The 23,578-nt window shown below is 46.8% G+C and overlaps 1 protein-coding gene across 4 annotated transcripts in view; it reads left to right on the forward strand.

The window, feature by feature from the left end:
• The window catches only part of TRAM2 (translocation associated membrane protein 2), a 48,055-nt gene that overhangs the window by 11,640 nt on the left and 12,837 nt on the right, over positions 1–23,578 (forward strand). For 2 of the 4 annotated variants that reach the window (XM_073335695.1, XM_073335693.1), the window contains 4 exons: positions 5,719–5,819; positions 13,516–13,579; positions 19,259–19,368; positions 19,647–19,763. In XM_073335695.1, coding sequence (XP_073191796.1) covers positions 5,775–5,819; positions 13,516–13,579; positions 19,259–19,368; positions 19,647–19,763 — 336 coding nt within the window. In that variant the 5' untranslated portion in view covers positions 5,719–5,774. The remainder of the gene's footprint in view (positions 1–5,718; positions 5,820–13,515; positions 13,580–19,258; positions 19,369–19,646; positions 19,764–23,578) is intronic. The other 2 variants (XM_073335692.1, XM_073335694.1) reach the window with 1 other exon arrangement.

The raw sequence follows: 23,578 nt of genomic DNA on the forward strand, positions 1-23,578 counted from the left end.
CGAATACAGACTAACACGGCTGTTACTCTGAAACCTGTCTAAAAATCTTGACATTTTAAAATTCCAGCTTTAATAATCCAAGGTACATCAGTAACGGGGCCATGAATTATTGGTACATGGTGATGCATGTGCTCTAGGTTCTCTTCTAAAGGGGGGAAAGGGCACCCCAGCATTTATATGGGATAAGCAGCTCCCACACTAAGAATTATTTTGACTTCATTCACTCTCCAGTTATAAGTAAATAGGTGGGCTGTGGAGTGTGATTATGCGTCTTCAAATACTTCTCATAATAATTGAGTTGTGTTCCTTTGATTTTTGGTCCCCGCTATCCCATTCACTTTCCTGTGGCAAGCTGAGTGGCTCCCAATGTCATGCTACAGGGCTAAAAGTAGCAGTGTAGACGTTCCCGCTCAGGCTCTTAGATCCACCCACTCGCTAGGTTTCCATGCCTCAGCTCCAGTCTGAGCGGGAACATTATACTGCTATTTTTAGCCCCGTAGCACAAGCCCCATGAGTCTGAGTGTGTAGACCTAGGTTCTGAGGCTTACTGCTGCAGGCCTTTTTTGCAGTGTAGACATACTGAGTGGCTGTTGGATGTCAGCCTAGTGCCAGGATTGGGGTTTTAATGTCACCAGTTTAGGCTGTTATTGGATCAGGTGTCAGTATCGTATTCAGTGGAGCAGATTCCCTTCTGAGTGATGGGGAGATTAAAACCCATCTGGCTGGTAGCTGGAGTAGGGCAGAGGGCTGTAATTTGCACAGCATTCGGGAAGCTTAGTTTTGGCTAATGCCGTCCCTGACCCTTGCAAACAGTTCTGTGCAAACAGTAGCTCCTCTCCCACCCGCTTGCTCATTACTCATTCCCCTAATCTGACTGTTCTCCACGTCACCAGCTGGCATTGCACTCGATGGATTCCAAACTCCAGCTGGTGCCAGCGTGTTTACTTACGCAGGCAGCAGGAGAGCCTGGCAAACGGCCCATGGCCAAGTTGCTGCACAGCTTTGCAAAGAGAGCGCAAGGTAAAGGCATCTTGGAGATGAGACACCGGTTTATGTTCTCGCCCATAGTGCCTGTGAGGGAGGTGGGGCTGAGCTGCTGTTCCTGTACTAAAGGGAAGGTGGCTTGGCGTCTCTTTCTCAAGAAGAACGGGAGTACTTGTGGCACCTCTAAGATGCCAGAAGTACTCCTGTTCTTTTTGCGGATACAGACTAACACGGCTGCTACTCTGAAACCTATTTCTCAAGATGGTCCCAGGCTGAGGGTGGTGGTAACGGTTTAAGATCCTGGAGGCCAACCAGCTATGGTGGTCGGTGCTGCACGGACATACAGCACATGACAGACGCTGTCCTAAAGAGCTGACCACCAACGGGGGAGGTTTCCAAAGGAGTGTAAGCGACTTGGGGTACGTCCACACGGCAGCCAGGAGTGTCCTTTCCAGCTCAGGTAGATATGCTTGTGCTAGCTTTCGTCAGGCTGGTGCACTCCAAATAGTAGTGTGGCCAATGGCTCCATGGGCAGTGACACGGGGTAGCTGCCTGAGTACACGCCCTGTCGGGGAGGGGGGTGCAGCTCGCTTGTCCCATCACCCATGTAGCTGCAGCACCACTGCTATTTTTGGCTCATTTTATCTGGATCAAAGCTAGTGTGTGTACGTCTACCCAGGCCAGAAGGGACAGCCCCCCTGACTGCAGTGTCAGTGTACCCTTAAGAGCACAAGTTCCTGGGAGGGCTGTAACTTCCCCAAGTCCCTGGGGCTGAGGCTCCTAAATGACTTAGGGTGGTTTGATGAGCCCATTCCAAACCCTGTTGATATTCAGTGAGATGTACGTATCTCACTCCCTTAGTCTCTGAAAGTCTCAGTCTACAAGATGAGACATAACCGGTAAATGAGACAAGCAGGCTGAGGTGAGGGACTCTGGGTATAACACAAATCCTGGGATGTGCCTAGTTCTTGGCCAGCTGTGAGCTGTGGTTGCAACTTGCCACCTGCAGTCTGAACTTTCCCGCTCTGGTGCAGTCTTCCTCTTTGGATCCACCGGTACCTCCCAAGTGACTTACAAAGGGTTCTGGTTCTTTCTTTAATACTTCAAGAACTTAGAAAAAGTTGTCACCGGGGTCTCCAGGTTTTGCATGCCCGTCTTTGGACCAAATAGTTTTACAGTTGCTGTTTCTATTTTATAGATAGATCTTTTATTGGACACTAAATGCAGTTCATCCTAATGCTTTGCAAACACCAGTGCTTGCCATGCCCCTGTGAGTTTGGGAAGTCTTATCGCCATTTTACTGATGGGGGAAACTGGGGCACGGAGCAGTTATGTGACTTGCCCAGAGGCACAAAGCCAGGGCTAGAGCTCCTGAGTTCTTGTTTCACTGTCCTGTGTGTGAGCCAATAGATCGTGCCCCTCTGTCTGCACAATACCCTGGATTATGTTAAACAGCATATGGCCGTACGTTGGGTGTTTTAAATACTTGTTGCCAGTCCTGCTCCAAATGAAGTTATCCAGCCGCATCAGATCATACACAGTGGGTCTCCTGCTTTGAGCAGGGGGTTGGACTAGATGACCTCCTGAGGTCCCTTCCAACCCTGATATTCTATGATTCTATAAAATACTGGGATGACCTCACTGTGATGGGGAAACACTGGTATGACTGAGCAGAATTTGACACTCTAATTTACATGTGGCCAGCAAGGACATTACAGGTGTCCTGTTAAATGCCCCTCTTACCTGCCAATGGTGCATGTAGCCTGTCCACACAGCCATGTATTCATCTTGCTGGAGTCCTGATGGTCCCTCTGCTTGTTTGTTACGTGCATCTTGTTTCAGTTTAAATTGCAAGCACTTTGGGATCTGAGTGTGTTTGCACAACCCCCAAAATGATGGGGCTCTAATCTCAGGGCTTCTCTAAGCTTAAGATGCTACAGTGAGGCAGCTTCTCTAGTGTTTCAGTGTAGACGCTAGCTATGCTGACAGGAGGGGTTCTTCCATCGACGCTGGTAATCCACCTCCCTGAGAGGTGGTAGCTAGGTCAATGGAGGAATCTTTCTGCCGACCTAGCGCTGTCTACCTAGGACATAGGTTGGCTTAACGCTGCTGCTCAGGGGTGTGGATTATTCACACCACTGACCAACATAGTTAAACCGAGCTAACTTTGTGGTGTAGACTAGGTCTCAGTCTTTAGATCAAGACTGGATTCTAGAGAGAAATGCCCTAGTTCAGCCACACCATTTGGGGCTCTGGGCAGGAATCAGTGGGTGAAATTATGATGGCCTGTGTTCTGCAGGATGTCAGTCAAGATCAGGGATCGGCAACCTTTGGCACGTGGCCCACCAGGGAAAGCCGCTGGCAGGCAGGGACAGTTTGTTTACCTGCAGCGTCTTCAGGTTCGGCCAATCACAGCTCCCACTGGCCATGGTTCATCGTCCCAGGCCAATGGGGGCTGCAGGAAGGGCGGCCAGCACATCCCTTGGCCTGTGCCGCTTCCCGCAGCCCCCACTGGCCTGGAACGGCGAACCGTGCCCAGTGGGAGCTGCGATTGGCCGAACCTGCAGGTGCTGCAGGTAAACAAACGGGCCCGGCCCACAAGCAGATTTCCCTGGCGGGCCATGTGCCAAAGGTTGCCAGTCCCTTGTCTAGATGATCCGAGTGGGTTCTTCTGGCCTTAAAATTTTATCTGCCCTGAGAGGGCAAAGCTAATCTTGCCAACTAGGTTAAACAGTGGTTCCAATTGTCTTATTCTAGTGACTTCATTGTTATTAATCTGGGCGCTTCCGGGTGAGTGAGAGCAGAGTTTAGTTTTCATTCGTAACCACATCTGGAATGGTTTGAAGCCTTCGTGTGAAGTTAGTGCCAGTGGTGGTATCAGAATGAAAGCCCCAGAGGCTTCGGTCCTCTGTGCGTAGAGCAAGTACAGTAAAAGCAGCAGCAACGCAAGCTTCCTCCCCACTTGGGAGCAAGAAGCAGTACTCAGGGTAGGAACTTTGACCCTGCTAGTGTCCTCGAGGCAACACACTAAAGAAAACCTGAGTAACCCGGTGAATTGCTGTAGAAACACTGTGTGCCTCGACTTGGAATCTCCAGGCAGTCCGCTTTGCTGGACTTGCATAGCGGATACAGTCACCAGTGGGTGAAACTCACTAGGCCTACGAATCTCTGATCACGTGGTGCTCCTGGGTTTCTCCTTAGAGGGACAAGGAAGACACGGGTGTTATCGGTTGTAGCTGACACGGTATGGGAATAATTTCACACTTATAGAAATTCTGATTTAGCGTGAAGGAAAATTTCACAGTCCCCCTCATATCAGCCTCTTTAAAAGCTGCCCTTGTGCTTTGGTTCCACCTCACATGCAGACAGGAATGGGGGCAGGAGGTGGGATTGGGAAGAGAATCAGCTTCCAGATGCAGAGAATGAAAATAATTTGGTCCAAGTTCCATGACTAGACCTGCCGTAGTGTTAGACAGAAGGACCAGCAACAACACTTCTGTCACAAATCTCATGAGCCCTCAGGCCTGCAAAGCTGTTGCTGTATAGCCCAGGGAGGCTGGGATTATCAGTTCCCCACTGGCCAACCACATCTGTTTCCAAACCTGGCTGGTCATGAGACTTCAGATATTTAAAACTGAATCATGCTAATGACTAATTTGCTTTTGATTCCTTTCTGCTTCAGTTCAGACATAGATTTGAGTAGTTGCTATCTTGATTTGCCAAAGCTAGTAGAAAACAGTGTTTTGTGCCATCTGAAAGCTTGGAACCCCGCTTTGAAATAGCAGATATCATTAACTTTAGCCATTCATGAGATTGTCTACTAAAATCACATTGGAATTGACCAGAGCTTTGGGAGTAGAATGCTAAGGATGTTGTGGTATTAAGGTATGAAATCTTGCAACCAGCATGCCTGGAAGTCCTTTGGTGGGCAGTACAAGTGCTTTAGGACCAGAAAACTTTACAAAGCCCTGGTCCAGCGAATGGAAAGAAATACTTTTGTTCTTTGCTGTGTGTCCCTATTATGTAGCACAAGGTCTCTGAGCTATTCACTAAGGATTTGGATCACAGGTGGGCTGGAATGCAGGAAACCTGAATTCTGTTCCCCACTCTGCCACTGACTCACTGTCTGACCATGGGCAAGTACCTCAGTTCCCCATCTGTAAAACGGAAATGGTACAGGGCTCCTCTTTATAAATCTGAGACATACAGATTATAGTTCTGTGTATGGCATAAGATTACTAGCTGTCATTGCCTAGTTATCATGTAGGGCTTTTTAGAATACAACTAAAATGCAGCTACCTCTGGGGTGGAGGGTGGTTGCTGGGTAAACAATTGTCATGCTCACTAGTTGTGTGGGACAGAAGGGAATGTTTGGCCAAGACCGTGGGCACATCCCTTTCTTGTGTTCAGTGCTCTGAGACCTTTAATATCCCCACAGAGTCTTTGTTTTTTAAGGCCTTATCTGAAAGACACTGAGACAGATAGTTGCAGTGTTTCATAGATTGTGGTCTTCTAAATGGCAGTTGCTAACCTTTACTAAATGCAGCTTCTGTCTATTTGTGTTGAAGCTCACAGTGCACTAAGTCTGTCTTTTCTAAAGATCTGCACTTCCCTGCGTGGTATGGAATCTAGACGGCTCATGGGGGTGGGTGAAGAGAAATCCTGTGTTGCCACTTGCTTGGAAACATTAACGTGCCCAATGTTGCAGGTTTTAATTCTCTGATTTCAATACAGATGATTCAGCTTGTTATTACCAAGTCAAGTGTTGGCTGCTAACACTGCACTCTGCGATGAAGGGGGTCCTTGCAAACAGTGAATTCCACCTCCCCAGCAAGGTAGGGTAAATACTCCAATTTGGTAGCTGAGGAAACTGATACACAGATTAAGTGACTTGCCCAAATTTACTTTGTCAGTAGCAAAGTTTTGACAATAGAAACCAGGAGTCCTCATTCCTCATGTCCTACTTTTACTAGTCATAATAATAGCTAATAATACCTAGCTCTTATACGGTGCTCTTCATTAATAGATCCCAACTTGACTTACAAAGCAGGTCAGTATGATTATCCCCATTTTACAGATGGGGAAACTGAGGCACGGGCATGTTACTAGGCCAAAGTCACCCAGCAAGCCAGTGGCAGAGCTCCTTGGTATCCTGAGTCCCAGTTCTTTGCTCCATCAACTAGACAATACTGCCTTTACATTAAATGGCATCAGTGCTAGCTGATATTTATCATCTGAATTCTCTCATCACCTTTGTGTGTGTGTCTGTAATAACAATATATTTTACATTGTAAAAATTACTCTAAATATTTAATTACCTTCGTTGAGAAGGTTCCTGGCCTAGTGGATAGAGGGGAAGCTGTAGATATGATATATCTTGATTACAGTAACCCCTTTGACACATGACATTCTCATAAGCAAACTAGGGAAATGTAGTCTAGATGAAATTACCATAAATTGAGTATAAGTTTGGTTGAAAAACTATTCAAAGAGTAGGTTTCAGAGTAACAGCCGTGTTAGTCTGTATTCGCAAAAAGAAAAGGAGGACTTGTGGCACCTTAGAGACTAACCAATTTATTTGAGCATGAGCTTTCGTGAGCTACAGCTCACTTCATCGGATGCATACCGTGGAAACTGCAGCAGACTTTATATATACACAGAGAATATGAAACAATACCTCCTCCCACCCCACTGTCCTGCTGGTAATAGCTTATCTAAAGTGATCATCAGGTGGGCCATTTCCAGCACAAATCCAGGTTTTCTCACCCTCCACCCCCCCACACAAAGGCCCACCTGATGATCACTTTAGATAAGCTATTACCAGCAGGACAGTGGGGTGGGAGGAGGTATTGTTTCATATTCTCTGTGTATATATAAAGTCTGCTGCAGTTTCCACGGTATGCATCCGATGAAGTGAGCTGTAGCTCACGAAAGCTCATGCTCAAATAAATTGGTTAGTCTCTAAGGTGCCACAAGTACTCCTTTTCTTTTTACTCAAAGAGTAGTTATCAATGGTTCCCTGTCAAACTGGGAGGACATATCTAGTGGGGTCCTTCCAGGATCTGTCGTGGGTCTGCTACTATTCAGTATTAATGGCTTGGCGAATAGAGTGGAGAATAAGCTCACAAAATTTATGGATGACACCAAACTCGGAGGGGTTGCAAACACTTTGGAGGACAGGGTTAGAATGCAAAACATTGGATTCTTGATTCAGTCTTGATACATTGGAGAATTGGTCTGAAATCAGCAAGATGACATTCGGTCAAGATAAGTGCAATGTACTTCCCTTACGAAGGAAAAATCAAATGCATAGCCACAAAACAGGAAATAACTGGCTAGGTGGTAGTACTACTGAAAACGACCTGGGGGTTGTAATTAGGCTTGGCAGAGAACAATTTTTATTTATTTTTAAAATAAATTTGGTGGATAATATTGATGCTTATTTTTAAGCATTTTTTCTATTATTGATTTAAATTTTCACAGTTGCAGGGAATTATTGGGGGGTGTCAGATAATCATTTAATGACAATAGACATTAAGATTCAAAAAGTAAAAACCTTATAACCACTAAAACACAAACTGTCAGCATCATGTGTCAAAATACGGAAAGTAGATATCCTTAAATCAAGCTCTAATACAGTCTCAAACAGCATTTTTCTTACTCTGCCTTTATGTAAATTTCTGTTCTCATTGAAAGAAGTATTTTCCCATCTGTTTATGTAGTAAAATCAACATTTACTGAAACTTACTGGTAAAAATCCAACCCTTCCAAGCACCGGTATAGTGGATCACAAATTGAATGAATCAACAATGTGATGCAGTTGAGAAAAAGACTGATATTAACAGGGGTTTCATATGTAAGACATGGGACGTAATTGTCCCTTTCCACTTGGTACTGTGTCAAGTTCTGGGCACCACACTTTAGGGAATATGTAGACAAATTAGAGAGAGTCTAGAGGAGATCAACAAAAATGATAAAAAGGTTTAGAAAACCTCACCTATGAGGAAAGGTTAAACAAACTGGGCATGTTTAGTCTTGAGAAAAAAAAGTCCTGGGTGGGACCTGATAACAATCTTCAAATCTGTTAAGGGCTGTTCTCAAGAGGACAGTGATCAGTTGTTCTCCATGTCCCCCAAGGGTTGGACAAGAAGTAATGGGCTTAATCTGCAACAAGAGAGATTTAGGTTAGATATTAGGGAAAACTTTCTAACTCTAAGGATACTGAAGTATGGAATAGGCTTCCAAGAGAGGTTGTGGAATCGCCATCTTTGGAGGTTTTTAAGGACAGGTTAATCTTGTCCGGGATGGTCTAGGTCAGTGGTTCTAAAACTTTTCTTTTTGTGGATCACTTGAAAATTGCTGAGGGTTTCGACACGATCTTTCCAAATGTTTGTAGCTAACAATTGTAAAGCGCTTTGGATAAAAGCACTATAAAAAAAATTAACGCTTTTTTGTCCTACAATTAAAAGCACATAACTGCTATTTTAATATCAGTAGTCTTACCTTTCTAATGTGATGGATGTGCCCTCTCTCCCCTGCCGTGGCAACCCCCAAGCTGCGACTGGGAAGGAGGGGGTCTCTCTCCTGCCACAGCAGCCATGGAGCAGAGGCTGGGAAGAAGGGCCGTCTCTCCCTGGCAGCCGCAGCCCTGGAGCTGGGGAAAGTCGCCTCTTTCTCTGGCCGCCGCAGCTCTGCGTGTCCCAAATTCCCCCCACCCTCTCTTCTCACCCCACTGCCCCTCCCACCTACCCCCATTCCTCCCAAGGCCACCACCTCACCTTACATGTGCGTCTTCTCCAGAGTTCAGGCACTTAATTAGTGGAGCGGTGCCTGGGCGGACTCCACTAATTAGGTGGGTGGCCCTTCATTCTCTCACATGTGGCTGCCCAGGTGTGCACCTTAGAGCAGGAGCAGGCAAACTTTTTGGCTTGAGGGCCACATCGGGTTTCTGAAATTGTACAGAGGGCCAGTTAGGGGAGGCTGGGCCTCCCCAAACAGCCAGGCTGCCGGGCAGGGGGAACAGCAGAGGAGGGGCCAGGGGCTAGCCTCCCAGTCCAGGAGCTCAGGGGCTGGGCAGGAGGGTCCTGCGGGCCGGATGTGGCCCGTGGACTGTAGTTTGCCCACCTCTGCCTTAGAGGGAATTATCCGCAGACCACAATTTGAGAACCTCTGGTCTAGGTATACTTTGTCCTGCCTCAGTGCAAGGGACAGGTACAGTCCAGTATGGCCTCTTCAGGTCCTTTCCAGCCCTACATTTCTATGATTCTATATATAAAGTAGCCTCCCCAGAGACCACACAAATGCTCCCACACACTTGTATTTCCCTTCTTCTAAGCAACTTTGTGCTGTCGTTTTCTCTTGTTTGTTCTTAATTTAGGAATGCCTATATTGGATCAGACCCAGTCTGTCTAGGTCTGTATTCTGTCTCAGACAGTGTCCAGTACTAGGTGATTCAAAGAAAGGTAAAATAAACTGTGATTATGAGCTAGCCTGCCTCCCAAGGAAAATTTCTTCCTGACCTCTGTTAGTCATAGCTCAAAGTGTGAGGTTTTATATCCCTTTATATCCTCTTGGAAGAAAATGTAAAATCATCACTAATAAAATTTGCAGATGCTGCAGAAATTGAGGCTGTGGTATAGGATGAGGCTAGATCACTTGGTAACCTCGGTGCAAGCAAATAATGTCCATTGTAATACAGCAAAATATACCCCTACGAGCAAAGAATGTAGGCCATGCTTACGGGATGGGGACTCTGTCCTGGGAGGCAGTGACTCTGAGAGAGACTTGAGAGTCATGGTGGATAATCGGCTGAACATGAGCTCCCAGTGCAACACAGTAGCCCAAAGGGCTAATGTGATCAGGAGATGCGTAAACAGGTGAATCTTCAGTAGGAGAGGAGAAGTTATTTTACTCTGTATTTGGCACTGGTGGAACAGCTGCTGGAATATTGTGTCCAGTTCTGGTAGCCACAAGTCAAGAAGACCGCAGAATAAGGATGTTGATAAAATGGAGAGGGTTCAGAGAAGAGCCATGAGAATGATTAAAGGTTTAGAAAACATGTCTTATAATGACAGACTCAAGGAGCTCAATCTATTTAGTTTAACAAAGAGAAGGATTAGGCGTGACTTGATCACAGTCTATAAATACCTACATGGAGAACAAATATTTGACAATGGGCTCTTCAAGCTAGCAAAGAAAGGTACAACTCAGTCCAGTGGCTGGGTGTTGAAGCTAGATAAATTGAGACTGAAAAGATGTAAATTTTTGACAGTGAAAGGAATTAACCATTGGAACATCTTACCAAGGGTCATGGTGGATTCTCCATCACTGGCGATTTTTAAAAGGTTGTAAGCTCTTTGGGGTATGGTATTTATTTATCTGTATGGTATTTATGGTCATGCAGGGACTGGACTAGATGACCTCTCAAGGTCCCTTCCAGTTCCATGATTCTGTGCCTATCTATGGTATTATAATCATGTGTGTGGTTTGCAGTAACACTTTGTTACTCTTACCCTTTTATGTGCAGTGCATCCGATGAAGTGAGCTGTAGCTCATGAAAGCTTATGCTCAAATAAATTTGTTGGGCTCTAAGGTGCCACAAGTCCTCCTTTTCTTTTTGCTGATACAGACTAACACGGCTGCTACTCTGAAACCTGTCATTCTTCTCATTAGTAGCTCAGTCACCCAAGACTGAAATTCCTGCCTTAACCGCTCAGTGCCTCAGTTTCCCTACCTCCACAGAGGTGATGTGCAGCTTGAGTCTCTGAAGTAGTTAGAAACTCTCAGATGGAAGCTGGTAAATCAAGTGTATACTTCTAATCAAATCCACCTTCGAATGAGGCCTGTTGAATTGCCATGATCGCTGCCCAGGCAGCCTGCTTCCACCCCATTGCAGGCTTTACTGTCATCCATGCAATGCATGGAAGGCACAAAGCTCTTGAAGTGCTCAGTGTTGCTGTTAATTGGCTGGCCCTGGAGTCAGGATAGAGCCTGGGGTGTCAGCTCTGTCTCTGTCTTAGGTGCTGTTATTCTAGAGCTTGGGAATCGTTTGATTTAATGCTGCCTGCTCCCAGGCATGCCCACCTTTGGGGCTCAGTTGAGCGTTGGTGGCCCACGCTTGGCTATGGGAGCGTGCACTTCAGGACCTGCTCCCTTCCAACTCGCTCAGCGTCAGGTTTCTGGTATTGTTTCTGGCTCTGTTTCCTGGGGCACGACACAGGGAGTCCTGTCTCGCTCCGCGTCGCAGCTGCACCTCCCGCTTGGTCTGTCGTCCACTTGGACCCTGCTAGCCAGGGGGCAGATGGATCCATTTTGTGACCAAACGCCAATGAAAACGCAGCCTTGGCTTTTGGTTCCAGATGGCTTGGTTGCCTTGTTCCCGACCTTTCCCCAGCCCAGCAGCTGTCCTTCTGCGTCTGCCTCAGCAGCGTGGGCTGGAGTCCCAGAGAGCATGTCAGCGATCAGATCTCCTGCTCCTGCAATGAGGAACTGGAAACTAATACTTGCCTACTTCTCCTTCCTGCCCTTCCCCCCCCCCCCCCGGACTTCACACTCACCTCTACTGCCATGCTAACCCCTCCCCACCTGAGCTCCCAGTGCAAACCTCCTCTCTTCTGGTTCTGGGCCCAAGGATCAGATTGAGACCCAGTAGCAGCATGAAGTTCAGACCCAGGGATGTGGCTTCCCAATCCCAGCCTTCCAAAGTTCTGGCCTTTCTCCCCGCACTGGGCAGCCTTTGCTCATCCCCAGCCTCAGCAGCCTCCTGAACCCCAGAAGGCTCTTAGAGTAGCCAGCTCGCCAAGGACTGAACACACACTGGATTTCGAGGAGTAAAGAGACCATGCACAGATGCTGGATGGACACTTGGGCTTACCATGCACAATACAGACTCGTGATTTTGAAATTTTGAAAAATCGTAGCCCTAGTATCCTTGAGGTTTTGTGAGCAGGATAGAATTAACCCTGAGATGCTTTCCAGGCCCTCAGCCCAAACCACGGATTTTACAGGATGTATCTAGAGATGTGTGCCATCTGCAACAGCTTCAATTTGATTCCCAAAGCTGCTTTTCCTCCCCACCCAAGGAGTCTTAACAAGCATCTGCCACTCTCCTCCATGGTTCTGACCTGGCTAATCCCTGTGTCTGTCACCAGTGGGAGGGATTACTGTAAAGAACTGCTGGCTAAATGTGTTTACAACCTACAGTGCTTTGCACCCATCACAGGGCTGAGGTTATTCTGGGGAGCCGGGGCATTCGTTTGTGAGCCAAAGCCAGTTAATGTACTATGCTGATGTCCCTGCCTGGGACGCTAGGAGCCGCTTAAAACCAAATAGTTTTCAAAGTCAAACACTATAATGCTTTAGCCCTCTGTGGTTCCTCTCCTTTTTAAGAGCAAGAGGCTGGGTGAGTGAGGGCCTGTCCCTCAGCCTAATGTATTGCTCAGCCCTTTGGGGGATTTGTCACACTATGACTAGAAATCCTGGCTCTGCCTTACAAGGCTATATGTAAAGCATCCTTAGATTGAACTGATCTTGCGTGATCACAACGTGCAAGGATGGATGGAGCATGCCTCATCCTGAGGGACTTGGGAGCACTTCACAAACAGACAGACTGGGCACATCCGGGCTCAGGGCGTCATTCCGTCCTGATCACTAGTCATCACAACCTGTCTGTAAGTCTGTCCCCTCCCTGCGCTTTCCTATGGAGTGCTTTGTTTCTTGGTCAGGCTGTTGGCATGGCTGCTCCGTGGTTAAGTTTAAATCCAGTCTAACTTCCCTCCATGATATGACATTATGACTAGAACGTGGTCCTCTCTACCCCTTTGCTGTTTCCCTTTTAAGCTTCGTCTTTTGCAGCAAGGTGAAGGCCCCAAAGAAACAGCTGATGCTGCCTGTTTACCCCCAGAAGTGGTGCAGCGGGGCAGCATAATCTCCTCTCCCCAGGCTGCCCTGCTGGTCTGCTTCAACCCTGATTTTAAGGGATCTGCTCTAGGCGGTGAGCTGCGATGATTAACAGGGGAGCTAATAGTGGTAACGGACTTCACCTGCAAACTGGATTGGACTGAAAGTATCAGCCTTACCCAAGACACCAGCAAATTGTAGTCTCGACCCACCTAGTCTCATAAATCAGTTTAGACTGTTGGCTGAACAATGAGCAGAGGATCTGGACTTAACCAGCATGCACTGCAGTGCGATTGGGGATGGGACATGTGACCCAGGGGGAAAGACGTTGCGGACAAGACTGGACTTTGTGTCCTGCACAGAGTTCCTTGTGATTGGTTGCTGAACAGTCGGCTTTGTGGAGCAAAGGCAGCTGGCTTGGAAGAGGCAGAGGGATACAAACAGACGTAGCTGGCTCTAAACAGGGAACCCTTTGCCATGAGCCATGCAGAGCTGGGATTTCAGTGGGGGACGGTTCCTGCAGGGTGGATTGTTCTGGCTGGGATATGGGTGGTGGTGGGAATCTGTACCTGGTTCATTGAAAATACTATGATTCACTTTAACCAGGTGTGTGGGTTTTTTTGTCTTTAACAGGCGACAGCCAAGACTGCCTTCCTGTTCATCTTACCTCAGTATAACATTAGCGTGCCTACAGCAGGTAAGAGCATCCACACCAAAGCAGCAGCCCTGCATACAAATCCTCCACAGGATCTCAGCAGACTGTGCCACTCACCCTCATTGCTAAGCATCCCCAGCTGGATGGGTCTCACATTCCACAGCGTACATGACACGGGGGATTTTCTCATAGTAGAAAGCTACTTTAAAAAAAACTATGCTAGCAGTCAGGGAATAGCTCAGTTACTGTTTATCTGGGCTGTTAATCCTCATGCGTCAGGGCATAAACTTCCCACTAGCTGGGGTCAGGAAGAAAATTTCCTTAATGACACATAGTTATTGTAATGCTTCTTCCATCCCTCTCCCACAAAACCACTTGGCCAAACCAATCGGAGCACTTCACAGCGTAATCCTCCCAAATTGTCTTAACGTTCAGACAAAAAATAATATGCACAGGGTGTGTTTTTTGTCTGCTAAGGAGCATTTGGTTGAGACACTGTGTTGGACTGCATGGGCTATTGGCAATTCCTCCAGCTTTAAATTCTTGATGTAGTTAGTTGTTGGGAGGAAAGAAAAAGAAAGGGAACAAGATCACTGAAAACCAGGATTGTGTAAATGAAGTCAGATGTGGGTGCCCCAGTAAAATCAATGCAGCACGCTCGACCATGCTCTGTTCAGACATACAGTAAATGCCAGTCCTTTTCGCCAAAGAGCTTGCAGTTTGTATTCATCCTAGCCGCTGGAGATGGAAAAGATCTGTTAGGCTGTCTTGCTTGTCTCTTACACAGAGCTGTCCTACAGTATCTCTTCCAGTGTTCTGTCCAGTCTCGCTTTCATTGTCCTAAGTAATGACCCATCTGCTATGTTCTCTGGGAGACTAGGTTTAAGCGTTCGCTATATGTAGCTTGGTTAAGTGATGCCTGAGGGGATGAGTGTGTGGTGCGTGGCAATCTGCAGATATTTAAAGTGTGTAAATGCCAAGGAAGGAAAGGAGTCATTGGAATTAAGGGCTGGTCTGCACTGGAATGTTACGTCTGCATAGCTATCACTCTGGGGGCGGGGAGAATTTGAAAAACTCACCCTTCTAAGAGATTAAGTTAATTTAATCTAACACCCGTGTAGACAGCACTAGATCAGAGGAAGAGTTCTTCTACCAGTCTAGCTACCACCTCTCCAGGAGGTGGATTAACTAGAGCGATGGGCAAATCCCTCCCTGTCACTGTAGTTGGTGTCTACACTGAAGTGTTACAGCTGTGTTGCTGTAGCATTTGGAGTGAAGACATAGCCTAATAGTGTGGGGTACAACTAGGGCTAATGAGATGAAAGGGGAACGTTTCTGATCATAACATTAATGTTTAGGCTAGAAGGGACCACTCTGATCATCTAGTTTGACCCGTATAGCACAGGCCAGAGAATTCCACCCAGTGAATACTGCAGTGGAGTGAATTTTATGAACCTATGAAATAATCTCGCAAGGGAAGTGGTGGAAGCCCTGACATTTGGAACATGTTAAAACAGGACAAACCATTGGGTATAATAGGGAACAGCCCAGCACTGGCAACAGGGAGATGGAGTAGCTAGCCTAACAGGGACCCTTCCATTTCTGACCCAATTGTTCTGTAGTGCAGTAGAGTGCACTTGTAGGAAACTTCTGTTGCTAGCTTCAATTTTTCTTGGCTCAGCTTCACCTCCATCTCGAGGTGAATACACTGTCACACTAGCTGCTCATAAATCCAACATACCCTAATTAATTTACTCAGAGGTACCTTCTCCTGCAGTTAGCAAAAGAACAATTACAGGTAGAAAGGTCTGTGAAATACTTTAAAGAAAGGAGATGGGATGGTCCAACTATAGTGTCAAGTAATGAAACTGCTAAAAACCTCACAAACCCTGCAACATTTATTATAGGAACGTAGGAATTGCCAGACTGGTTCAGACCCAAGCTCCATGGAGCCCAGTATCCTGTCTCTGGCAGTGGCCAGCACCAGATTCCTCAGAGGAAGGTGTAAGAACCATGCAATGGGTAGATGTGGATTATTCCAGTTCACACACAGGCTTTGTCCCTGTCTCTGTGGGCTAATATCCTTTACAAAATGTTCGTTGTCTTTAATTAGAACTCTGGATATTCTTGTTATAAAGATAAATGTCAAGCACTTTGAGTCTTGCGAAGTTCTTGGCCTCAACGGTTTCCTGTGGCAATGAGTTCCACAGCTTAAGTTTTACATGAACTAAAAACTGTTGTTGTTTTTGAAATTGTCACCTTTCAGTTTCATTGCATGTCCCCTGATTCTTGTGTTATGAGGCAGGGAGAGTAGATGCTCCCAATCTACCTTCTTTAGACCAGTAATTATTTTATCTTTTTTATCACCTTACAGATGAATAAGTGATCAATCCCTTCCTAGGAGAGTTTTTCAAGGCTCTTGATCATTCTCATAACTCTTCTCTCAGCCCCCTTTAGTTCTTCGGTACTTATTTTAATAACTTTAAATGAGATCAGATACCATAAGTAGCTGGGATTATACATACTCCATATTTAAAATGTGACTCACGCTGTCTGGAGTTTGAGTAACAGCCATGTTAGTCTGTATTCACAAAAAGAAAAGAAGTACTTGTGGCACCTTAGAGACTAACCAATTTATTTGAGCATAAGCTTTCGTGAGCTACAGCTCACTTCATCGGATGCATACTGTGGAAAGTGTAGAAGATCTTTTTATATACACACAAAGCATGAAAAAATACCTCCTCCCACCCCACTCTCCTGCTGGTAATAGCTTATCTAAAGTGATCACTCTCCTTACAATGTGTATGATAATCAAGGTGGGCCATTTCCAGCACAAATCCAGGGTTTAACAAGAACGTCTGAGGAGGGGGGGGGTAGGAAAAAACAAGGGGAAATAGGTTACCTTGCATATTAACTTAGCCACTCCCAGTCTCTATTCAAGCCTAAGTTAATTGTATCCAATTTGCAAATGAATTCCAATTCAACAGTTGCTCGCTGGAGTCTGGATTTGAAGTTTTTTTGTTGTAATATAGCAACTTTCATGTCTGTAATCGCGTGACCAGAGAGATTGAAGTGTTCTCCGATTGGTTTATGAACGTTATAATTCTTGACATCTGATTTGTGTCCATTTATTCTTTTACGTAGAGACTGTCCAATTTGACCAATGTACATGGCAGAGGGGCATTGCTGGCACATGATGGCATATATCACATTGGTGGATGTGCAGGTGAACGAGCCTCTGATAGTGTGGCTGATGTTATTAGGCCCTGTGATGGTGTCCCCTGAACAGATATGTGGGCACAGTTGGCAACGGGCTTTGTTGCAAGGATAGGTTCCTGGGTTAGTGGTTCTGTTGTGTGGTATGTGGTTGCTGGTATTTGCTTCAGGTTGGGGGGCTGTCTGTAGGCAAGGACTGGCCTGTCTCCCAAGATTTGTGAGAGTGTTGGGTCATCCTTCAGGATAGGTTGTAGATCCTTAATAATGCGTTGGAGGGGTTTTAGTTGGGGGCTGAAGGTGACGGCTAGTGGCGTTCTGTTATTTTCTTTGTTAGGCCTGTCCTGTAGTAGGTGACTTCTGGGAACTCTTCCGGCTCTATCAATCCGTTTCTTCACTTCCGCAGGTGGGTATTATAGTTGTAAGAATGCTTGATAGAGCTCTTGTCGGTGTTTGTCTCTGTCTGAGGGGTTGGAGCAAATGCAGTTGTATCGCAGAGCTTGGCTGTAGATTGTAGAGTCTGGAGTAGCTCACAACTGTGAGTGCCAATCTGTGAGTGCCAGACAGGTCAGACTGTCAGAAAACAGGGTAGACACCCCAAACTGGTGGTATATTCTATAATTAGATTTTTACCAAGCCAGTAACAATTGTGAACTTCTGGATCACTATATTAGCCTTACCATGGCATCTCAAGCAGTTCCCTTAGGGTCTCCAGCCAATTTTGCCACTCAAACAAACTGGACTTTGTGTGATAATGGTCCCTTATACCAAATATCACTTCACATTATGTTACTCCCAACCTCAAAGGGTCAGTCACTTACCCCAGTCTGTATCTCACACCAAAGATCACTCTGGTAGCCAATTTTTCTAGTAAAGTAACTAAAGCTTTTTTTTAGCTAAGAAAGGCAATGAGAGTTACTTAGAGGTTAAAACAGGTAAAATACATTAACAGGTGAGTCAAAGTTTGTAAGTCCAAATGATAGCGGAGATGTAGTGATCTGCGCGTTTTCCATACCTCTCTCAGGATTACCCAAAATAACTTTGGGGATCTCTGTCTTGCTTCTGGAGTGCTCCCCTGTGAGTGTCCAAACAACCCAGAGCTACAGGCTCAATCCCTAGATCCATCTTTACAGCTGCTTTCTGTGGAAAGCAATCTGGCAAGTGTTTTCATCACAGCATGGGCTCTCTCTTTGTGGACTAAATACAAACTGAGCTTGTGACTTTCCATTGTCAAACACAACGAACCCGTGCTTTGATGTTAGCAGTCTTTTACATTTCCAAGGCTTCAATCTTGTGTGATGGTTAAACCTAACGTAAACACAATGTGATAGCCAGAAACAATCCTTCATTAGTTTTCATGAAGTTTACACATCCAGTACATTCACATTTTAACTAGTGCACACTTTAATCTAGGATTACCTAATTACCAGGTATACATAGTGTAAAGTGATAGTAGACGACAGGTTATAGGTAAGTGAAGACAATAATATTAACAGTTCTTTGATATTCACCCACAAGTGAACTAGTCCATGGCTTTGATCTGAGCTGGCCTGTCAGTGTCAAAGTGACCTTGTCCACTTTTATTAGGCCTCAAACACCAAATATGGCTTATTTAAAATGAGTCCTGCCTGTTTAAAAGATTAGGCCCCACTGTTTAAAAGTACTTAAGCGTTGCAGTTCTCAGCATCACAATGCCTATCTGGTTTAGGAGCCTAAATCTTATTTTCAGAAGGGATTTAGGCACTTGAGTCTAATCACATCAACTGCTTTCAAAATACCCATAGGTGCATATCTGCATCTTTAGGCACCTAAATCCCTTTGGAAAATTTCCCCTAAATGTTCATTAAAGATACACAGATTAAAGCTGACAGTACAAACTATTTTAGAACATAAAAACCTAAGAATGCCCATAATGGGTCAGACCAATGGTCCATCTAGCCCAGTATCCTGTCTTCCGACAGTGGCCAGTGCCAGGTGCTTCAAAAGGAAAGAAAAAAACAGGACAATTATCAACTGATCCAGTCCTGTCATCCAGTCCCAGTATCTGGCAGTCAGAGGCTTAGGGACACCAAGAGCCATGGGGTTCCATCCAGTGATGGGCTGCCAAAATCTTAACAACCAGTTCACTATAAAAAGTTCTGATTTAAGGGATGTGCCCCAGTATGTATTTTTTGTACCAACAGGGTTGCCATACGTCCGGACGGCGATTTAAGAACCAAAAAGCCTGACCTGTCCGGGAAAATACGGATGTGTGTTAACCCTGCCTAAAGTTCTTTTTTACAAAGATGATCCTGAACTAGAAACGAGCTCTGTTTCACATGTGTGGGTCCTCACCACTCCCTGGGCGTGTGCCCAGGCTTGGCATCCACCTTATTTAAAAAAAAACACTTCATCTCTGGGTGCCTTTAAAACCCAACCCCGGCCCCCCGCTTCGGCGTCGGAAAACAATGCCCTTTTGGCCTAGCCCCAACAGCTGCAGTGATGATATTCGTCTCTCTCTCTCCCCAGACGGCGAGCTAGTTCACTACCGTTACGGGCTAAAGGACTTGATCACCATCCTCTTCTATGTCTTCATAGCAATCATCCTGCATATGGTGTTGCAGGACTACGTCCTGGATGTAAGTTCTGCTTCTGTTCTGAGGTAAAATTCCTGGAGGGCCTCTTGTTAAAGAGCCCGCAGGCCTCTATGTTGACTCTTAGTGGCCACAGCTGGCCTCTGCATGCTGGCTGGCCTTTCTGTGCTGGTTGGTTTGATCGGGCCGGGGGGTCTCTCTAGCCTGACATGGTGGCAGGTGAGCTCTCACTTCAGGGGCAGGCGGGAGTGACTGGTGTTTGGGAGTGAGGAAGGTGAATTGCCGGCATTGTGGCTTATGCCCTCTTATTATTTTTCCTCTAGAAAATCAACAGGCGGCTCCATCTCTCCAAGGTCAAACACAGCAAGTTCAACGAATCGGGGCAGCTGGTGGCTTTCCATCTCACCTCCATGATCTGGTGCTTGTATGTAGTGGTCACGGTAAGCTATGGCAGAGGGCCCAGCCGAGACTCTGCATGGTCCATTTCAGGTTTCCCTTTACAGAGATTGGGCCTAGACTGAGGGAGTCTGCAGCAGATTCCTGCTTACATGGGTCCTTTAGCATTGCCTCTGCTGGGTGTTTTCTGTGCGTGTTGGTTTGAGGCAGTTCTTGCCCATGCTCTCATCGGTAGGAATCCCTCCAAAGTTACTTACTGTGAGGGGTGAGGGAGTCTCGAGCGAGCAGACGACTGGACTCCAGAGCAGCATGTACAGTGGGGCTCCGTGTACTGCTTGGCGAGCTGGACTGAGTCTCTGTCAGAGTTAGGGGATTGCATGGCAGACAGAAAATTCGGTGTCCCTTTCACTGAGCTAAAAACAGGGGTTTGAATGAGCTCAGTTTGAGAGTGAACCATGCAGTCAGCATGGCAGCCACTGTGCTGTTCGTTTTAATATTACATTTAATTGATTTGAAGCTATCTCCAGACTTCAAGTTGTCAATATGACACCGACTCTGTATTGACAAGGCGTAATAATGATAATAAATACCTGTCTTTTATAGAGCACTTTTTATGACTAGCTCACAAAGCGCACAATGAAGCCGCATTGTAGAAGTTGTCATAGGGAGCACGGGAGGATCTTGGCACCTTGGGGAGGGGAAGAAGACAGTTTGGAACCAGCCCATGGAATGAGCACATTAGCTGGGTGTTTCTGCAAAAACTGTCAGCAGTGAGACATCAGTGCAGCAATTTAAACGGTCATTTCAGGATTCAGACTCTCCACACACACAGACAGACACACACACACACACACACACACACACACACACACAACAATTAACCCCTCTAAGCTGTTGTTTCAGGCTGCTGGCAGACTCAGGCAGACGTCACCATGTTAGTTTACACTTGGTTCGTGTTTTCAGGGTTTTCTTTGCAAGCGTGAAGGATACAAACAGAGGGTAAAATTCTGGTCCCACTAAATCTGGGGGAAGTTTTGCCGCTGACTATAATGGCACCAGGGTTTCATCTGTCCTATGTTGTGGGGAAAGATTCTGGAGCACATTTCTCTGACAAGGGGAGGATTCTTAGGCAAAACTCCTGACCATGGAATTGCATTGTATCCTAGGCTTTGCTTTACAATCCCTTGGCAGCCTGCTCTCTCCCTCTCTCTGGGAAGCCTGTTGTTCTGGCTTTCTGCTATGTGAGGCCCCTTTATTCAAGACGAGAAAGCTGGAAATGTTCAACCAATGGTGCCATCTGATCGACTGGAGTCAACACACAGTACTATATAGTCCACAAAGCTGCTGCAAGGAGGAGCTGCGGGTGGGGCTGGCTGTGTGCATTTTAGCAAGAGCAGATCTCTTAACCCAGGTTACCAAAGCCCTTGGAATGAGCAGAGAGAAGGGGATAAACTCTGCTAAACACAGTTAAGGTCTCTGAACTCCAAGTGTCTTACTGCCAATTGCTCTTCCGCTCACATTCTGATTCCAAGCTGGGGGAGCAGCGTAGCATAAAAGCCTAGAGATGCCAGGAGACTTTAATATGCATGAAAATGTAAACTGACTTTCCATTGGATTTGGGGGCAGGGGGGCTAGATAGGGCAGAGGCATTGTGCAAACATTCTGTAAAATGTGGGTTTAAAGCATGAGCCAGTGTCCCCCATTCCCCCCAAAATCCCAACCGAAACCTACGTAATTTCAGCTTTAATGTCACAGAACATAAATGCAGTAGACAAAAGTCAGGCAATGCAAAAGTTAAGGATCCTCCTGGCAAGGCTAACTCAGCCATTTGTGTGTGGAGGGGAGGTGTTTTTGGATTGCTCTTAAATACGTGGATTAATACATGTCCCATACAAAAGGCTTCATCCAAAGAACAGAAAGGGTGCTAGCAGTTACTAAAGAGTTACCACTTAACCAGCTGTATTAAGCCTCTCATATCCCCCAGTGTCAGGAATGCCCCAGTATGTGGTATCCAGCCAGTGCTGGATAGTAACTGACTATCACTGTCGCAAATTACATGTGACTCCAGTAAATAACCCTAAACTCCATCTACAGCATCTGCCCTAGCACCCATGTCCTTCCCAGCAGGCTGGCAGCTGCATGCTGCCTCAGGCCCCAACTCCTCCTCCAGCACAGCTGGCTCCACCCTAGTTTTACCCCTCCAGATGTACCTCACCTCCACAGTGGTGGGCCCCAGCCTGAGGGAGGTGGGTATCAGGAGCCTGCAGGCAGGGAGTCGGGGGGAGGGAGAGAGATTTATTTAAAAAAAAAAAAAAAGGATCAAGACTGCTTGTAAGACTGGCCTCCTGCCAGTACTCAGTTCTCCTTAGCTGTGACCAAGGAACTGGCTGGTCTCCACTGTGTTAAGAATTAGCCAGGGTGTTAAGGGTTAATGTTCTTGTGGCTCACTATCTCTGGGGAGGGACGGGGACACTTTAAATAAAAAAAAACAAAAAAAAACGGGTTCACTCTCATTTTGTTTCTGGCCCAGCCTGGTGTAATGGGCTCCTGGCCAGGCCCAGGGCTCCCTGTGACTCTTTAGTTTCCAGTTAATTAAAACCACCGAGTAAATGTTCCTTTGGAAGCTTCACCTGGCCCTGCCAACCCCTCCCAACCTGCACTGCCTCGCAAGCCAGTCACGAAGCATCCCTCTTTTGCAGCCTGTATTACTTTAAAGTACGTTCATTCCCGAGACGCCCGTGGCTGGTGGATGCTCCTGTGAACGATATGGGGCGTGGCCCATTGAAACAGGTGGCAAAGCTACCGTTGGCTTCAATTGGCTTTGCACCCGCCCTGTGGTGCCTGTTCTCTCATTGCTGGCGGTGGGCACCCTGTCTCTCGTTAGTGCAGCGTTAACCCTTTGGAGGCTGCCCATCTAGATACCTATTTCTGCTCCCCCTCCCTCCCACCAGGAAAGCCTGGTGTCCGGAGGGTTAAAAAGACTTGTCCATCCTTCAACATCTCTTATGCCCTTCGTGTGGGCTGCTCGTGCCCCTTGAGAGCAAATTAGCAGCATCACTCTTGTTTGAGTACTTCACGGCTACAGTCTCCTCCCCCACCACCACCATCCTGCTTCAGATATTTCCACTAGCCAGGGGTTGCAGAACTGGTAGGCAGGGGGGCTAGAGCCCCTGCAATGGAAATATTGTGGGGGCGCTGTCCCTGCATCAGCTTGCACATGCCCAGGTGCAGGGGGCGGGGAGGTTGCAGCGGCGAGAGCTGAACCCAGAGGGGCTAGAGTGGCTGCGTCAGGGCCTGGGACCGGGCCAGGGAGCAGGACCAGCAGAGCTGAAATGGAAGCCCCTGGACTGTCCTTCCAAGCCTGGAGCTGGCTGCCCACTCCCACCCCTGGCCAAGTCTCAGTACCTCCCCTTACTCCTCCTTCTATTCCTCTGTCCCCCTCCCCCAATTGCAGGGAGCTTCCGCCCTCCTGCCTCTAACTGGGGGCCACAGCCTCCTCTGTAAACATCCCAAGTTGCTGCTGTGCCAGGGAGCCCCGAGGGCGTGCCAGCTGACTGAAAGAGGCTTCTGAGCTTTCTAACTCTGTGTGCTCTGTCCCCCAGCCTGGCTGCAGCTCGGTATCCATGGTGGTTTTTCAGAGAAGACGCTGTAAATGAGGGTGAATCGTCCAAGCTGGCCCTGGCTGCGGGTTTTGCCTCCAGATCCCAACTTCCCCCCAACTTCAATTTGACACCATGTGAAATTACGTCTGACAAAGCCAAGATCTGTTGGCCTTCAGGGTGCCTCTGTTCTCCCGCGCTTTCCTTAAGGGAAGGGGGAGTTGATGGGAGGAGACTTCCCTTTGGTTTGGGAGCGTGGG

The sequence above is a fragment of the Lepidochelys kempii genome, chromosome 3 (assembly GCF_965140265.1).
Source record: "Lepidochelys kempii isolate rLepKem1 chromosome 3, rLepKem1.hap2, whole genome shotgun sequence".
NCBI lineage: Eukaryota > Metazoa > Chordata > Testudines > Cheloniidae > Lepidochelys > Lepidochelys kempii.